This window comes from Hoplias malabaricus, chromosome 3 (assembly GCF_029633855.1).
Source record: "Hoplias malabaricus isolate fHopMal1 chromosome 3, fHopMal1.hap1, whole genome shotgun sequence".
NCBI classification, from domain to species: Eukaryota; Metazoa; Chordata; class Actinopteri; order Characiformes; family Erythrinidae; genus Hoplias; species Hoplias malabaricus.
The window spans coordinates 45,866,912-45,885,830 of NC_089802.1; the positions used below are offsets into that span (position 1 = coordinate 45,866,912).

Consider the following 18,919-nt stretch of genomic DNA (forward strand, 5'->3'; position numbering starts at 1 on the left):
AGAGGTATAATTTAAACAACATTCCCTGTGTACAAGATTAAGTACCAGCAAATGTTATTAAATGTATAATGCCATACATTTCTATTCTAGAATTTATCCAAAGTTACAAATACCAACTCATGCATTATCCCTATAATATATTCCGCAAAGCAGCATTTCCCAGTTAGATAGATAAAATAAGCCTAAAGTATAGATTTACTGTGCAAAGTCGATTCCCAATTCACTGAATCGACTCTCAATTCCTATTCGTTTGGAGTCGGAGAATCAATTCTTTTTGGCAACGGTTCGGAGCCCTTCCAACCGCCCGCTGTGCGGATAAACAATCGAGTAGCTTTGAAACAGAAAGATATCATTTTAATTTACAATATAATACATACTAACTGGGAGGTAAAACATATTTGTCTTGATCGCCGAAATGGACAATAAACCCAGGAATAGTGGCACTGCTGTGTATGGCCACTGATAGTGAGCTGTAGAGTTAACATAGCTGAGCTGTATTATCAGGGTTTGACTGGAGCAGGGCGAGCTTTCGAAACAGATTTAACCTCGTTGTTTTCATTTGGTCCTACTATTTAGATAACTGTTCCATTTAATTGCGTATATTTTGGATTTGCGTTTCCAATCACGGGCTAGCAGAAGGTTAACGAGGCTATGTGTGTGAAATACCGCCTAAAGAGGAGTTACAAACGTGAATGGGCGTAAGACCGTGTTTCGGCTTGGTGAAGATGATGACGAAAATGGCTCCGAATCGGCTAACGATGTTGTTGCTGTTCATCGTCGGGATTCTTTGGGGTGAGTTCGGCCTTCATCACCCATCTGTTACTTTAATCCACCATCAGATTCCATATAACCTCGAACAGCACATAAAAACCGGGGTTTGATCAGATTTACTGCTCATGGCTATTACTCACGTAAGGCAGCGGGAATCAGTAAATCTGGTCACTTGTGATGTTAAAGTTTATATATATATATATATGCGCCTCTATTCTCAATACAATGTTAAGATATTAACGTTAAAACACTGTCTAGCTGTGTTAATATGTGCTTCATTGGTGTCTTCAGTATATATATAATTGTACATACACTAAATTATATGTTTTATATTTCTAAGTATAGTTAAATACACACACAATACAACACTGTACAAATAAGGCATGTAAAGGACATCTTGCCAGTATGTGCCTTTTATGTGTAGTTTATTATCAAATTCATTTGTGCATTTCATCTAATGAAATGAGTAGGTAATTAATAGTACAGTACAATATGCTTGCTATACTAATGTCACTGTAATTAATAATAAAATAAATTAAAAGATTTAAAACATCTTTAAACGTCTTTAAAATCACTACTTAATGCATTGTTATTTTTTGGATAGTTATCCAATAGTTATGCACAAGTGTCACTGAGTATAGGTTCATGAGGACTGCTTCTTCCCTACACCTAGTGGCAATGTATTATGGCCTGTTGTACTGCTAACCTTAGTTTAAGGGGGAAGACCCGTTTCAGATTGACCTCCACATACACCGGCCTTGTCTTTCAGGTTTTACATGTTGCGTTAAGGTGTTTGTGTGCCTTTACCTTCACCATGTAATCACACAGTCTTCCTGTTAGGTGTGTCAGGGCTCAGTGACCAAATAAGGTAAAGTAATTGCACGATGGAAGTAGGCAGGGCATCACCACCACCATGAGCTCAGTCACTGCAGGTGGATATGTAGAATTGTACTTTGTCCTATGCAGAACATACTTCATGGAGGAGTATTCAGTGCATACCAAGTCGCACCTGTTTGACAACAGTATGCTGAAAGTCTTGTCTTGTCTAAAGTTTGACTTAGTATCTATCAAAATATCGACATTATGTTAAAAATAATTTCTTACGATGCCAAACAAATGGCTCAGTATTTTATGACAATTATCTCTTAAACTAAAATAATTTTTTCTCAATATGTAAAAACTTCAAGATAAGTTGAGAAAGTCAGTATGTCAGCAACCGTTTTGACAAACTCCTGTCAGCAACAACAGAGAAAAAGCGAGAAACTTCTGGAGGCAACAGCGAGACTGAGAGAAGCGCAACTGAGAAAAGGCGAAATGAAAGCGAAAAATGGATTCTTCAAGAATATTACACTAAAAATAGATGATTATATACAGAAATATTCCGTTTACAAACCTGCTTTTATAACTCTCAATATTAATGACAGGTTTCTCAATTACAAAATGTCATGTCATTTATTGTTTTTTTTTTGTCTTACTTCTCAGAATTTTAGAAACTATTTTGACGCCATAACCCTGCTTGTGTTTTGTAAACCATTAGTGCGAAATTAAAGTTCAATAAAGTATCATTTGCACTCAACAAAATCTTGAGTAGTTGTTCATCCGCTATTTTTAAAATTAATTTTAATTTATATACTACGGTATGCACTGCTCTATAAATCTCCCCAATCAGTCTAGAATGATGCATTCTTTCCAGAAAAGCTATTAAAATCATCCACTGAATGTTCATATAATTTGCCATATTCAACTTGTGTTGCAGTACAAATAACTGCAATGTCAGTCTTTTTCTCAGTATTGTGCTGCCCTGTTTGATATATTGCCTTCTGCCTGGTCCGTTTAGAAGAGTAGTGAGTTAGCATTCTCTTGATGCTGTGAGATAAGCTACATGAGTTCACAGTACTGATGTCATAGTTTCAGAGTGTGGTATGAGAATGGAGCTAGTTAGTTCTTGCATAAAGCTCTATTATACAAATTGACCAGTTAAAGCAGCTTTGGGGGTTGGGTAGCCAGGCAGTATGGGTGGGATTGTGAGGGGTGGGTGAGTATAATTTGTAGATTGGGCATCAGTAAACAATGCCCTTAATCTCAGAGAGGAGAACCTGACTGTGAGGATCCTCTAAAGAAATTTCTTCTAAGCTAATGGCTGTTACATTATGCACATTTCTTAACATCCATACACATCATGGTTTGCTGTTTATGAGGAAAGATTGGAGACACTGATTTCTTTTCTGTGTTAACTTACAAAGCAAAATACCTGGAAAGTATTTTGCAACGGTCAGGTTTTCAAAGTATCCAATTTAGAGTAAAGAGTAATTATAATTTCATCAATTTCTAAACCATTGTTTGGCAGTATCACACTTCTGACATCACACCAGAGAGAAAATATGATCAGCACAAAAGACATTTTTTAAAAATGTTTTGAAAATGCTTGGTCACCAAATGTTTAACGTTTAATGTGTAAATTCATGCACAGTATATTCTCAATATCTCTGACTCATCTGATCATCCATTTGTTTATTATATAATCTATTCAGTGACTTTGTAAATAAACTTTGCCAAATGCTGGTAACAGATTAATTCCAATATGATGTGCAGTGTTCCACCATATTTGTTCCATAATACTTGTTGTATGTTGAACTGTGATAGGGCGTGACTGCAGGAATAGTCTTATTGAGTTGTATGTTGTAGCTTCCTCTGTTCTGTGGGTTGTTCATCAATGGCCTAATTAAAACCAATTTGTTTTGTTCCACTTATTGATTGCCATGGTGAATATGTAAAGGGTGCTCAGCTGATATATTTAACATGCTTTGCTCTCTTAACTCTTCCCATTTGTTTTGGCTCTCTCGCTCTCTGTCTCTCTCTCTCTCTCACTCTCACTCTGATAGAGTCCCAGCTTGTTGTGTGTCGTGAGGTCAAGCTTCCTTCTGGTCCACTCTACCGTGTAGCAGGCTTCCCCCTGTCCCTGCCTTGCACCGTGACTGGTTATGATGGTCCTCGGATGCAGGACTTTGAGTGGTTCCTGTACCGAGAGGGTCCAGGGGGAAGGCAGATGGGTGTGGTGTCCACTAGAGACCCGGGGTTTCCATATGCTCCGTTCCAGCCGCGTGTACGCTCAGGCGAGGTTCGGGTGGAGAGAGACTCAGATGACAAAGCCAGGCTTGTTATTCAGAGACTCCATCAGGATGATCAGGGAATCTACGAGTGTTACACACCAAGCACAGACCAGCGATTCCAGGGCAACTACAGTGATTCTGTAATGGTCAAAGGTACTTCAGTCATCATCATTATGTTATATTTAGCAAAAATAAAAGCAGGTCATAGTGTCTGAGTTTAGTGCCATCAAATAAAGTATAGATATTGAGGAGAAAGAATGAAGAGCAGTGTTTGTAACTGAACAAAAATCACTGAAGAGCTGTAATGTTTCAGGAATAAAGTCCAAATTTCAAAGTGAAATAAATAAAGCTTGATTGATCTATTTATATATTTATGGAATGATTGATAAGATTTTAACCAAATGGTTTGCCTGAAGAGCCTTTATAAAGAACTGAGTAACTTGCACTACACAGTTTAGGGGCAAGGACGCTAAGGCAGTGAGATCTAGCCTGAGGTGCATGTTTACATTTTAATGAAGGACATATCATAAGGGATCTAAATTGCTCATTCCAATTCAGTTGAATTCTGAGTCAAAGCATTAAGAAATCTCATTTCTCCACGATTTGACAAATTATTTTGGTTTCACTTTAAATGCTCAGATGAAATTGGAGAAGCTCATTAGATATGCATGCTACATCATTGCATTTGTACACGCGTTATTACACAAATTACTGGCTGTGTTTGTACTGTCATATCCTTATATTTTTCACTGTTCCATGTAGTGATTCCAGACACACTGCTGATAACACACACTCGCATTCTGAGTGGTCAATCTGTCCCAGAAGGAACAGAGATTCAGTTGACATGTGCAGCATCTGTTCAGTCGCAGCAGCACACTCACTTGTCCATCACGTTTGGGGTGCGAGGCAGCACTGATTCTGGATCTCTGGGACATAACCTGAGGGAGATCATCTCCATCGACCGCGAGCTGCGTGTGACACCTGGCCGAGGTGGCTCTTATGAGAAAAGGTACAAAGATGGTGAGATCATGTTGGAGAAGAAAAGTGGAGATGGCGGGAGAGACCTGTATGTGCTGAAGATGAGTGTGCTGGCCCCAGAGGATTCTGGCTCATATTTCTGCGAGGCAGTGCAATGGATCTTTGACCCATCCAGCCAATGGGAACGTATTGCTCAAAGAACCATGGAGCTTGGAAATCTTTCCGTCCAGTCACTAGGTTAGATATTGTAAATCTTTTCAAATCAGTTTTTATGTGTTTTTGTTATTGGTGTGTACTAATGCAAAGCCAAATTAAGGCCTGAGTGTCATAAATTTCACTTCAAAAACAGTGCCAGTAGTTGTCTAGCAGTTTAGTCTGAATTGCAGCTGCTTGGCAGGATTGGTTTGATTAAAACATAACCTGATGCAGCTGCTGTGTGGTTTGTTAGAACAACTATGAACGCTGTGATTTGAAAACTCTTTCAGTTTGTTTAAATACAAACTGGACCACACATGGCTAATCGGATCAAACACAGAATAAACCATTCTTTCTTCTGCTTTGGTTCGAGGAAAAGACTACGCCTGCATTCAACACCAAATTACAACAAAGTATACACATTCCTTTGATCCCATTCTTAGTATCACAAAAAATATGCATCAATTTTTAAAAAAATAAAGCACTACTGGCTTTACTCCCTTTCACATCCTGGAAAAGCCAGTCCACAGTAACATACTGTTTATTGGTCTAGAATATGGATAGAAGGAGACATGTATGAAGTCCACAATCTCAGTTTGAACAGTGTATAAAAATTGGCTCAGAAAGTTTGTCCCAGTTATTATTTTATTCACAATTCTTGATTCCATGTCTAAAATGTCAGTGTGAACACTAAAATGCAATTGAATGAATTACTAGAATAAACACGTCCTAACTTTGTTTGGGCTCACACTGCTATAATATACATTGTTAGTCCTAGATTGAGCATAGGGGAAGAGATTAGGCACTTGCCATGTTGTTTCAATGTCTTTTTAAATTGTACAGGACTCTCAAAACCTCTGGTTAGAAACAAATAAGGAATTTTGCTCCTGTTTGTTTTTAAAAATGCAAAGGGCTTTACGCAGACACTTCTGCTTCTTTATTTCGCATGCATATTTGTACTTCTGTTTTAGTGGTTCAGTTTTTTGTGTTTTTTAAGCCTCAAGGCTCACACATTAATAATACTTTTTTAGGTTTGTTTTTTAGGGATCAGAGATGTTCGATAAATAGTTACTGATTAAAAACATTTATTCTGCTATATGTGACCAGGGGAGATGCTAAGAACACACCTTCAAACTTTTAGCTAAAAAAAAAACTTTAAGATTTTGTGCACTGTTAAGGGAGAATTACACTGACTTTTCTCAATTAAGTAATTTGTCATGAGTTGATGTAAAACTGCAGTGTCGGGGAACTTCCAAATCTTTACTAACGTCTAATATATAAAAAAAAATTACATTTCATTCACTATTTAAAACAACTAGTGAATGTCTTCTAATTTTCTGTATATATTGTTAATTCCCATTCAATATTTCATATGTATGGTAGCCTTTAGAGGTGTTAAACACTCTGAATGTCTGAATCCTGTTACCACTTTTTTTTGTTCCATTTTACCACAGAATTTGTGATTCTGTTTATATCTTAAATTTTTATAGATATTTCAGAGTATTTGTGGAATTCTCTTTTAAGCAAAACTTTCATCACTGTCTTAAAGCATCCGGTTACATTTTTTACATTATTGACTGTGTATTAATAAGTGAATAATATCTTTTTTTTTTTCACCAGCGGACACACTCTCTGTGAGTGCGGGGCCTGTGGCTGAAGTCTCTCTGCAGCTGGGTTCTCCTCTCAGCCTCTTGTGCCAGGTGTCTGGTGCTGGCCCGTGGGACCGCTCAGCTCTGCTGGTGCAGTGGATGCGGCGTGGCCTTTCGGGAGGTGTAGAGGTCGAGGTTGCCCGGATGGGTCCTGATGGAGTGGTGAGCTGGGGGGATGACACTAGCAAGGGGGGAGGGGGTAGCATGGAGAAGGAGGCTGATGGGAGGTTCTCGCTGCGACGCTTCTCTGCCCACCCAGCTGATGCTGGAGTTTACCGCTGCGCTGTGAGTGTGTACGCTGGACATCCCAGTCCTGGACCTTTCAGCCCTGCCACCATCACCCAGAGATCAGAGGGAGTAACGGTCAGCCTGAAGAGTAAAGGTGAGTGGGAGCTAAATAGAGGACAGGGTCTATTAATAAGACATATTTATGGAGAAAATGCAATGTTTATATATCATTGCTGTCCAAAAAGAATGAGTTTTCTATCTTTTTTAAAGACAATGTTGCGTACACTGTGTGAAATAAGGATTCTTTTGCGTTGTTGCACTGTATAAGGGGAAGTAGCTTGTTCCATAAACAGAATTTAATTAGAGGGCAGAATAAGGCAAGATGAGATGAAACCAGAAGGCATAATTCAAGTTAACCATTCAAGTTAACCAAGCTTCTCTGGCTTCCGCTCATTTTGTCTCTTCCTCTGCCATTCTTCCAAGTGGCATCCTGATGTAAATTACATTTTAATACAGTCATCCTTCGCCAGTTCGCTTTTCGCGAATTTTTATTAATGTAATTAATATATATAATTAATATACGGTCGCTTGAAGCGCTACATACCAACGTGAGATTGTAAACAATACATGATTGGTTGATACAAAGATTTGGTGTAAGCTGGATTCTTTTTTTCTGTGTTTGCGCAGATGTTACTGTATCAGCAGTAGTAGAGTTGCCAAGGCGACCACTCCTAAAGCGAGGGAGCACGGTTACCATGCTCTGTAACGTCTCCGTGGTGACCACAGGCTCCTCCAATGTAGAAGTCAGATGGCTGCAAAAGAAAGAGGAGCTTGAGAGTAAAGAAGACATACCTAAAATGGACACTAAAAGCAGTGTCCTTGCCATTCTGACCTATGATGGAATGACTCGTATCTACAATAACGGAAGTGATTTGAGTGTGGACCGCATCTCTGCCAACACCTACAGGCTGCGGATCTTTTCAGCGCATGAGGAAGATCAAGGGTATTACCAGTGTCAGGCAGAAGTGTGGGCTCAGGATCCCCATGGAGGCTGGTACAACACAGGTGCCAGGGCAGAGTCAGTCATGGTGCGTGTGTACCTGTATGCACGAGGTGAGTAAAAAAAATTAAAACACCATCAGAACTAGTGTTCTAAATGTTTGTTTTTTAATTTGTTTAGTTTCATTGCCTTAAGTTCTCTGGATGGGCCAGATATGGCCTGAAGTGGAGTTATCTTTAAAGCCAGTCTCCACACATTTTTAATCATATTTACCCATATGTTAAACATATATTCATACAATAATGTAGTTTAGTGACAATCAAAACCTCTAAAATCCCTGTCTGGCGTCTGCATCCCAAATGTGAGGGTGGGCTGCAGGGAATTTTGTGAAATGCACTTGTACTGTAGCGATTTTAATGCCTTTGAATGCACAGGCTTTATCACTGAGGAGAATTTAGAGACTGAATACACTTGATGGAAGTGTCTTTTTTTTAAGTGCCGTTAATTCTGAACGGTTCTTTGGCATACCTCACACATCACAGCAGCCAAAAGTAGCCTTGCTCAACTCAAAAACCTGCAAAACTGCACCACTTCGGACTACATTTATTACAAAGCATACATTTAATGGTGAGAGGAAAAAAATGAAAATGAGTGGACAGTGTCTTTAATAGTTAGAGCTGAATAGGTAAAACCGCTGCTCTTCATGAGGCAGATGCAGTGATGCTAGTGCCATACTCTGAACATCTTATCATTTTGAGAAAATTAGGCTTAAATTCCCCTATACATCTTTAAAAATAGAATATCTGTTCTGTGGTTTATCAGCAACAACACAATGTACACCAGCAAGAGGCCATTTGAGGGCATCTTTTAGCATGGTGTGTATTACTGCGTGATAATCCAATGTTTAATGTTTTCTCTGTCCTGTCCAGTTGCTGATCTCCTCCTTATTCCGCTGGTGGTTGGAGTATCCTCTGCCCTGTTTGTGGGCGTGGTCATCATTGCCACGGTAACCTGCTGCTTCATGAAACGACTGGCAAAGCAGCGCTCCCATATAAGGAAGTAGGAAGTTCATTCCCCACAAAAGGTACTGAAAGAGCAGTTAAGGTCTTAAATGGACTACTGCGTAGAATGAAATTGGACTTCTATGGAACAGTGAAGTGTATCGACTTCTGGTAGCAAGCCTAAGCTAATAGTGTACAGAAAAGAGAGAAAAAGAAGTACACAAAATTGTTTTGCTTCTTCACCACCGTAACCATTGTTCAGCTGTGTGTGAAACACAGCTTTGTCATCCTCACACTGTTTCACTCGCTTTGTCAACACTCTTGACTTTTAGGTTGAATATGAACTCACACAAAGTGTACACAAGCAACGTGTGCGATGAAAGGAGGTGACCGAGGCTAAATTTGCTTTCTGCACACGGACTGCTTTCACTCTTTGTTTCTAAATTGTTTGTTTCTAAACAGATGGCCTAACCATGGTTGGTTACGGACGTCATGCTGTTACTGAATGCACATGGGGCCAAATCTTAAGTCAGCACCTTGCAGTGTTGTTTTTTCCAAGAATGAACCACTTTGAAAAATGTATTTTTGTGTTTTTCATGTGTTCTGATATTTTGAATCCTTGTTTTTGTATGAGAAACATTTTATAGAGAGTTCCTATATAGCATGGCATAAATGTTTCACCATGGCGTTTTTGGTATTTATGCAATTACCTAAACTGTTGCACTGAATTCTGTGAAGTTAAAGACAAGCCCTTCCAGGTACCTATTCACTTTCATCCCACACACTGTTCATACAATCTCTCCAGTAATCAAGCCACCCCTTGTTGGTAAAAACTAGTTTCCAGTGGGCGGAATAGACTAAATACTGTATGTGTGGCGGCCCTGTTCTTTAGAAACACTGAAGAACAGATCCAAACTACTATAGCAATAGACTTAAGAGATATGTAGGATGATAGCCAGCAATGACAAATAATCTGTACAGTAAACTTGACCACCAGAATGAAAGTCATCCACTTTATTATAAGGGACACTGAATGTTCTGGTGCTGAAAAGTGGATAGCTGCTCCCCTCACACAGTGATGAAGGATTATTGGTATGTAAACATCTTTTAAGCTGTCGGTAGGCAAGGTTTGAAATGCAGGGACTCTACTTGAAATGCTGTTGCTCTTAACAACAGCGGAGCCAAATGAGACCAACATTGAATAGATGCCAAGCTTTTTGGTCAAGTCTGAAGGGCCAAAGTGGGACAAGGAACAAAGTGTTCCTTAAAACTGTCTTCAGTCTTTAAAAAAAAAAAAGGTTTTATTTTTTAAAAAGTCCTTTGTGTTTTAATGGTTTAGTGGCTTGCCTGCATTCCACTGCTGTCGATCTGTTACTGTGAAATAATTATGTTTTAGAAGGAAATTTAAAATTTCCTCTTTTTTTTTTGTTGTAGTCTGTGTAAATACGGCTAATTATTGTGCACTAAAATGTTTCCTTTACGCGTAATGGTTGTATTTGTCATTTTTTTATTTTTATTTTTATTTTTTTGGTGGATTGGTATGTGGGTTTAGCCATAGTATAGTAGCATAAGACAGAGAGTGAGAAAGGGATTGTGGCCCATTCACCTGTTTAGAGTCACAGCATAATTTGTTTCATTGATGCATTAGTGATTTTTCAGGTTAACAAGCTCTCCTCTGAATATTAATGTAGTTCATACATTTGCTGTTATGTGGTGAAGCAGTTATTTACAGCAGTTGGCTCACGAAAGAGGATTTATCCTCTTACACAGCAGAACCATGTGACCAAGAGCAGAATGGCCAAGACAGAGAGTAATGCTGTATTTGCTGGCTCTTAATCCTAATGTTTACATTTCAGAAACACCACTCCCCTCCATGAATCTACCAGCCACACTGCTGACTTCGTCCTCTGAAGTTTAGTGGCCGTTGTGTTCTTGATTCCTGTGGTACTGTTACTCTGTGGTTCTCTTCATGGACCGATTTGGAGTGAGTTTTAGCTATAACCCATGAAAGTGCTTTGGGTTTAGATGTAATTTGAGTTGAAGTTACACACAAATTTACACTGCACTCTCTTTTCTGGATTTATGTGAATTCTAATAATGATTATGCTGCCAATGTCCATGTTTTCAAAGCTCTGTGCTGTGTTTTTTGTACGTTCAGGAGCTACCCACAACCCACTGCATTTTACAAGTACTGACAGTGAACTGTGATTCTTTTCAGTGTCTGCTTGTGCTGTGTAATGCTGCTTCAGGATCATGAATAAAAAAATCAATAAAACAAGTTATAAGACTCAAAGGACTGGTGAATCAATTATTAATGAAATTATATATATATATATATATATTCCAGTGTATTATTCAACAGTATTTAGTGCTGTATGTATACTGGCCACTTTATTTAAAAGACCTACACACCTGCTCAGTTATGCGCCTTTTTGGAGAAGCCAGTCAATTGTCAGCAGTGCAGTGTCTGGAATCGTGCTTCTCTTAATGCTCACAAACATCGGAATGGGTGGAGAATGTTTTTTAAGTGACTGGTGCGGTTGTTTGACTGTGGTGTGGAATGCTTTGAGTGTTTCAGAAGCTGCTGATCTGAGACTAGGTTCCACACAGAATAGGGCATATATAACTAAAAATATCCAGTGTGTGTCAGTTCGGTGGGTGGAATATCCAAAGTGGTTTGAGATGCGAGAAAGGCTAGAGTGACTTAAATCAACATTAATTAATGTCTGGCTAGTGTTGACAAATGTGTTTATTTGCACACTATTTAAATCATCTGCATAGAAAATAGTAACTGATTGAGACTTTCTGGAGCAGCTGAACTCTAAAATCATCTCTGGTAGGGGATGAAACGTCTTTTATTTTTTTTTTTTTATTTGAGTTTGTGATTCAGAACTAATCAGTGATAGTCTGTGATTGACTACACTAATGGTGTTTTTTAAATCATCATCGAGTTTAAAGCCTTCCGTGAAGAGTGGAAGTTTTTACGAGCTCCATGTGTTGTACCATTCATTTTATAAGAAATGTTGTAAGGCCAGTTGTCTAATCATAAATCAATATAAGAGTGACAAACTGGCCCTTGACCTTGTAGGTTAAACGTCACCCTTGACAGGTAATATTTAGGGGTGTGTGATCTAAGCCTTTAATATTCCTGTCATCCATTTGGACAAAGTGGGTTTGTGACATCATCATGATGTAGTTCTGAAACATGCAGCAGACAGAAGCCTTCCCCTGTTTGTACATAATGGACTTAGGTTTGAAGGAGCACAGTGCATATTGATATAATATAGTTCTTCACAGACATCACTGAATGTAGACTTTTCAAACGCTGTTGTGTTCTGAGCGTGTTAACAACTGAGGTAAGATTTTTTTTTAACTGCCTTCTTTTTACACAGCCTCGTTATTGCAGTCAGGCCTTTACCATTTCTTAAAGTTGTAAATCTGGCTTTAATGTTCCAGGAGATTAGTGTTGTGGTACTCTAAATTAATTGGATTTGCAGCAGCTAATGTGTTTTCCACGTCTTTAAAAAAATCACCTAATCAGTTCCAAGTGAAATAATCTTAAAGCTTGTCAGTAGAGCTATAATTTACAACTGTTGCTTAAATATTTTAGGGTTAGTTTATTTGTGCTGTTTAACATAGAAAAATAATAGTAATTTAACATGTGGAAATGATTTTATTCTCCTTTAAACAAATAAAACAAATTATTTCTTGAATGTGCAATAGATCAATATTAGAGATTAATAAAGGGATGATTGATTAAAATCAAATTTTGTTTACATTTTGTAGAGAATATTTTACTTAGAAAATCATCAAAACACGTTGTGACCAGGGGTGTTCGGACTGTTACACGTGACTCTGGAATATATTTAAGATTATTTTAGCCTCAATTTGATTTTTCTGTGTGGCAGCAGTAGGACTGTAGTTAATGAGGAGAGAGGAGGGAGATGTCTGGTTCTGGTTCCGGTTTTGAGGAGGAGGAAGGCTGTTTCTCATTGTTTCTTCCAGATGTGTCAGAAAGGCAGCGGCGCTGGGCGCTGCTTTCCCGTTTTAAAGCGTTCCTGACCACAGCCGAGGACAGAGAGACGGACCTCCGCTCAGTGTTACAGTGGCTCACCGACACGAGTGAGTAACAGCATCTTTTTTAATGACACATTTACTTTGAAAATGTAGTCAAATTAGTGATTTTTGCATAGGGCTGACTGCACCATTCATGACAAACACACACACACACCTTTGTCTTAAAGGAGAAGTCCACCATGTCTGTACAATTAAATGGGAACTACAATGGGCATCTACAACATGGAAGTTATTTTAAAGTTTTGGCTGATTGGTGTATATGTAACACAGTTACGAATATGTTGCCTAATGTCTGAGACTTTGTTTTATAATGTTCTGAGTACGTTTCCATTTCCTATCCTTTACAGAAGAGTCACTACAGGACTCTGATCAACAGAAAGAGGACTCCAATGGGGTGGTCAGCACAGAGTGGATTGAGAACATGGAGGAATTGTTGGAAAAGCTGATGTTAAACTTCGAGTGTTGCATCAATAAGCTCCATGCTCTCTGTCAGAATCTACTTGATACTGAGATTAAGAAAGCTAAAAAAAAGACAGCAGGTAAGCAAGTAGTTTTCAGTCCCCTTCAGTCTGTGGGGAAAATGTTCTTCATCCTGAAGCCTCTGCAGGTCCAGTCGTTAAAATCTCCTCCCAGAAAATGACCAAACCACAAGATTTGTGACTGGTTTATTTTAGTGGCTCATTGACATTGTTGGTTTTAATTAATGACAGCTTTTCAGAATGTATGACACACTGGTTTATCGTCTGCTGCAGGAAGAGTGAATGTAATCTGCCCTGTCCCTCATCTCTAAAATGTGCACTCTCTAGTGACCTGGCCACACAGGGGAAACAAGTTAATTTGACTGGAACAACTGAGAGAAGCTATAGCTGTATAAACAGGATTACACCTGTAGCCTATTTCCATAAATGTCTGAAAAAGATAAAAACGTTTCATGAATGTTATCATTTATTCTACATTTATTAAGTTGTTTATAAAACAGCAAATTCACCAGTGTTCAATCAGCACTAAAGATTTAAATTAAAAGGGTGAGTCATAAAAATGAACGCTATTTAACACGGGTGAATGTGCTGTGAATATCAATAGAACCATCACAGGTCATCAACTGATGCTGCCAGTACTAAAGGATGAATAATACAAACAAATACTTTTAGAAAGATGTACAAACAAGCTTTACTTCCTTTTCAGTACCTTATTTCCTGAAAATAAACTGCGTAGTGGAGTCAGGTGTATTTGGACAGAAATATTCCAGTCTTTCTGGGCCAGGTTCCACATTTAATGTTTCAAAATAGGACTCTTGACATCTTGATATATCATCTTTGTGCCAATATTGAAAGTGTTGGTATACTGGCTAATAAAGAAAGGTGTTTATTTCTTTCTTTCAGCTCAAAAGAGTGGGGTCAGGCGATGGTGGACAGAGAAGAACGTTGATGCAAAAACAATGAAACACATCAAGCAAATGCAACCTCCCTCAGTAGACCAAATTCTGGAAGATACAAGCCTTGCGACCAGGAACTCATCAGGCCTAGCTCTCATGTTAAATGACATAGCCAAGAGCCTGTCCTGTAACAACGCAATGAACATGGCCTTTAGTTTCATACAAACGGGCCTAAAGAACCTGAACCAAGCGCTTCAGGATCGCACAAAAGAGGCAAAGTCTCTTCAAGTCACAGTAGAGAAAATGAAGGGAAATGATTGCAGGTCGGGGTTGGCAAAGCTGAAGATTCAAATGGCAGATGGAAACATGAAGATCACGAAACTCGAGGAGGAGCTGCAAAGGATGAAAGAGGAGAATAAGGATCTTTTGTTTGAAATTCAGCAACTGCAAATCCCACAGGTGCAGAAAGCTACAGTGTCAGCACCACAATCTGTAGGGCAAGGAGAACCAGTTCTGAAGAACCAACTGGGCCAAAGGGACCAAGAGAACGAACCTGCACCAAGAGAGGAGCAAACTGCCTTTTCTGTGGATGAAAGTTCAGATGAAGTTCCCCAGCACATAGAAGTGGCAGATAATGTAGGAAATCTTGAAGAACATGTGGAGAAGAATGGCCCTGATCTCTTACAGAATTTCCAGACAGTTGTAATGGACCTCATAGCAGTTTGCTCGGAATCACAACCTGAAAATAAGGATGAGCAATGTCAGAAACTGGATTCTGATCCAAGAGTAAAACTGTACTACACTCTGCAGAATACAATCAGGCACTGTTTTAATGGGTTGATTAACAAAGTAGAAGAAACCATCAGTGAAAAAACTGTGGAAACACTGCTTGGTGAAGAGTCTCCATTCTCGGAAAAAAGCATCAAAAAGGCACCCGGTGACATGCTGAGACCAATCAGTGAAGAGATCCAGAAACATGACCAGACTGTGACAGATGCAGGGAACAACCTCCAAGCACCATTCCAACAAGACCAAAGTGCAGAAATGCAGGAGAACTCCCACTCCCTAGTGTCGGACGAGGTCAAAAGCATCAATGAGATGGCCAAGAGGCAGACATGTAACAGGGGGGTGACCCTTGAGAGCCTGCAGGAAATTGACTTGACCATGGCTCCAAGAAACAAAGGCTCAGCCCAAGAGGAACCTCTATGTAGGTCTCCAGAAGTCACGGTTTCAAACAGTGACAATGTCCCTCTTCTTTCCTCTCAAAAAAAAAAAACCAAAATCACCTCCGCCAAGCAGACTGTGGAAGTGGAACCAGAGCCTCAGAGCGGATATACATTCCTACAAAACCCAGAGAACATTACCTTGCAGAACGATGATCCAGTTCACTTGGTGGATGTTGTGGAACGCTACGCAATGGATATGGAAGAGGAAGGAGAAACACTTCTCCGGACCAAAATGAGAGGCATCAAGTTTGTTATTAATGTGCAGTCTCAAAGATCTAACCTCAGGATTCTACATCTAGCTTTTGTCAACAAAAGAATTTCATCTAAACTATACAGCCTGGTTAAACACTGTGTCATCAACACCCTTGACAGTGTGAAGCTGCGGCTTGTCTGCCTCTTTAACCGATACGTGGCACGCGATGCACTGCAACGAGTACGGTAGGAATTTATGTATTTGTGTTGCTGTTGAGGACAGTTCAGTAAAACTGGTGTTGTTGTCTAGTTGTCTGTATGAGTGTGTTTCATATGAAGACTTTATATTCATGTGATGTACAGTATGCCATTTGTTGTCTAAGATATTGATAACTGTTACACAGGAGGACACTGGATGCCCAATTACGTCTTGCCCGAGGCATGACAAATGGAAAGACCATCAAAGACTTGTACTGTTTTCTGCAGAGAATAGATCATTTTCAACATGCAGTGATAAGTAAATGGAGCGACCGACAAATTTCCATCGACCAGAGACGCAGAAGATGCATTGCCCAGATGATTTATCTTTTCCAGCAGGTCAGTGGGTGATATTTGAGAATAGTACATTAATAACATTATGAATTGTATCGTGTATAAGAGATATTAAAGGTAAATACGTGGAAAAATGTTTTAAATCCTTACGTTTCTTTCAGATAAGAGAAGATTATGGGTTACATCTGGCAATGCCATACCCATGCCAGAGTTACAAATCACTACCGTTCCTGTGTGTGATGCCCATGAGTCTGAATCTCAGCTTTATCCAGGGCCCAACCCCTGTACCACCCAGGTCTACCCATCACCCTTCACCTTTGTCTGACCTACGTTATGGACATGTCCTATCCAGGTACTATCCTGCTGTGTGGGTAGTAAACAACAAATTTAAAGGTGCACAGAAAGTATATCTCTATGTGAAGGAAAGTATTAAGATGCTAAAATTAGAATCCCAGACCAATGCATCATATTTTTGCCAACATTTTAAAGCCGATTCCTAAAGCAGCTTTTCCAAAGCCCCTCCCTCTCTCTATTTTTCATACAATTCTAAATGCTAGGCTAAATATAGCATAAAACAGCAGCATAGAACAAAAAAGTCATATGTTGGTAATATAACATTTTTGGAAGATATTTTCTGGCCTATTTTCTATATGTGACATTAGTGAGTTTTAAAATTATGTTGTGCTCATGCACAATTCACTGTGCTGGTCTCAATATGGCAGGGTGGATTCTCAGGATCAGGTTGAAGATGCTGAAAGAGGAAAGTAAGTATTCGTATGTGAGCATCTGCTTTTTAAAAAATGCTCTGTAAAATATTTAACAAATGTTTATTCATGCATATATTCTGAACATAGATAAGTGCAGTACGGTGTACAAGACTCTATTTTTGTGCCCTTTCCTCTATATGTTTACAGCCCTATAAGCACATAACTCATAAACACAATGTTGCTTTTCACTTGCAAATGGTAGAAGAATTACACAAGTCAAGGTCAGTCAAGTTCAGTGTCACAAATCAGAAACTGTATTTGATAAAACCTGAGATGACTAGGTGATCAGGAACATTTTCCTGAATCTTATATTCTTATCAAAATAGGGTTGATTTTAATTTTTGTAGCACAACTAAGAGCTACAGTTCAGACCCTTAGTGTAAAATTCTAAAGTATTTGTTCAGTTCAGTGCCATATCAAGTAACATACTGCATAGGGTGACCAGATCTGAGATGGTGAAAAAGAGGACACGTCTCCGGGTGGACGACTACTGACGTGCAGACTGACCAATTAAATGTTTAGAGTGAAGGTTATTGACCAATAACGGTAGCTCTACAGTTAGACCGTCCAATCAGAAGATTTTAGGCTACTTCACCCCTCCCCCTTCTCACTCAAGTGAACCAATCAGAGTAGGGGAGGACAGGACTAGTTTGTGAAAGAAACGTTTCTCCAAATTCTATGTAAACTCTAGAAAAACAAAATCCCGGATGTTTGTGAAATTCCGCCCGGACATTTTTTTAAGTCTAAAAAAGAGGACATGTCTGGGTAAAAGAGGACCTCTGGTCACCCTAATAATGCATTCGATTGCTTGAGAAACCTACCCAAAACAAGTCACATACTGTAGGCTACTACACTTGGGAAAATAGTTCATGCTTTCACCACTTCTAGATTAGATATTTTCTGAGTCTGTAAATCATCTCCAACTGCATCAGAATACAAAACAGAGTGCATTATCCTATGGAAAATAAACATATTAGCGTCTTTGTAAGTTTAGCGCTACAGGGTCTTGCTTCTGACATTTAAAGCTTTCACTGGCACAGCTCTGACACACCTTACTAATCTGTTGAAATGTTACAGTACGTCTAGACCACTGTGCTCAGCTGAGGTAGGTTTAAGGTCACTTACAGCTCAGTATTCTGGAATAGCATTAGAGTTTAAAGTAATGCTAGCTGAACCATTAAACAATGTAGGATTAGGATTGGGTTGAAGCGTTGTGGCCTAGAATGTTGTCATCTGTTGTTTTAGGTGTGCTGGGGGTTTTGAGATGGTTTACAAAATTGAAAAGTGCTAGACAGGTGAATTTCTATTTTTTCTGCTGGGTTACAGGAGAGGCTGGGTGACTCGGTGGCCAGTAAATAAGACGCTAAGTTCTGGTGAAGCAGACACAGCCTTACCTCAGCTTACGTGCCACTTGCCCCGACTTTTTGAAATGGATGTGAACTACAAACGCATTAAGGCATTACACACTTTGCAGACCAGGTTAGGAATTACAAGGAGTTTTTCTTACCAGTCCTGTTTAAATATTAGCCCCAGTCTAAAATGAGAGACTGAGGGAAGGTTAAGAGTAAATGCCTAGAATATATTTGAAATATAACTGTACAGTTGCTATCAGCATCTTGCATGTGCATAAAATGAATGCATTCACAGTTTTCTATAGTGTTTCAGTGAACTGTTTGTGTTCTTTTACAGGACAGCTGGAGCTAATCACCAGATGTCCTTAGGCAGAGCTGATTTGATGAAAAAAAACTAGTAATCATTTTACTTTCAATAAAACAGGCAGAACAGACCATGGTCAATG

At 39.1% G+C, this 18,919-nt stretch overlaps 2 protein-coding genes and 1 long non-coding RNA gene across 3 annotated transcripts; all 3 read left to right on the forward strand.

Annotated features, from left to right (window-relative positions):
- Positions 1-289: 289 nt before the first annotated feature.
- igsf8 (immunoglobulin superfamily, member 8) lies at positions 290-11,215 on the forward strand. The gene is made up of 6 exons (XM_066666467.1): positions 290-792; positions 3,654-4,034; positions 4,644-5,096; positions 6,675-7,085; positions 7,619-8,044; positions 8,861-11,215. Exons 1-6 carry the CDS (start codon positions 693-695, stop codon positions 8,992-8,994), a joined length of 1,905 nt encoding a protein of 634 aa, XP_066522564.1. The 5' UTR covers positions 290-692; the 3' UTR covers positions 8,995-11,215.
- A 1,012-nt stretch (positions 11,216-12,227) lies between these two features.
- On the forward strand, positions 12,228-14,518 carry LOC136691071 (uncharacterized). The gene is made up of 4 exons (XR_010801827.1): positions 12,228-12,288; positions 12,938-13,054; positions 13,357-13,548; positions 14,392-14,518. It is a non-coding gene; the product is annotated as an uncharacterized lncRNA (long non-coding RNA).
- A 22-nt stretch (positions 14,519-14,540) lies between these two features.
- LOC136691470 (protein FAM186B-like) lies at positions 14,541-18,908 on the forward strand. The gene is made up of 6 exons (XM_066664029.1): positions 14,541-16,048; positions 16,207-16,399; positions 16,516-16,706; positions 17,077-17,118; positions 18,448-18,600; positions 18,811-18,908. The coding sequence occupies exons 1-6, from the start codon at positions 14,541-14,543 to the stop codon at positions 18,869-18,871; spliced, it is 2,148 nt and encodes a 715-aa protein (XP_066520126.1). The 3' UTR covers positions 18,872-18,908.
- The last annotated feature ends 11 nt before the right edge of the window (positions 18,909-18,919 follow it).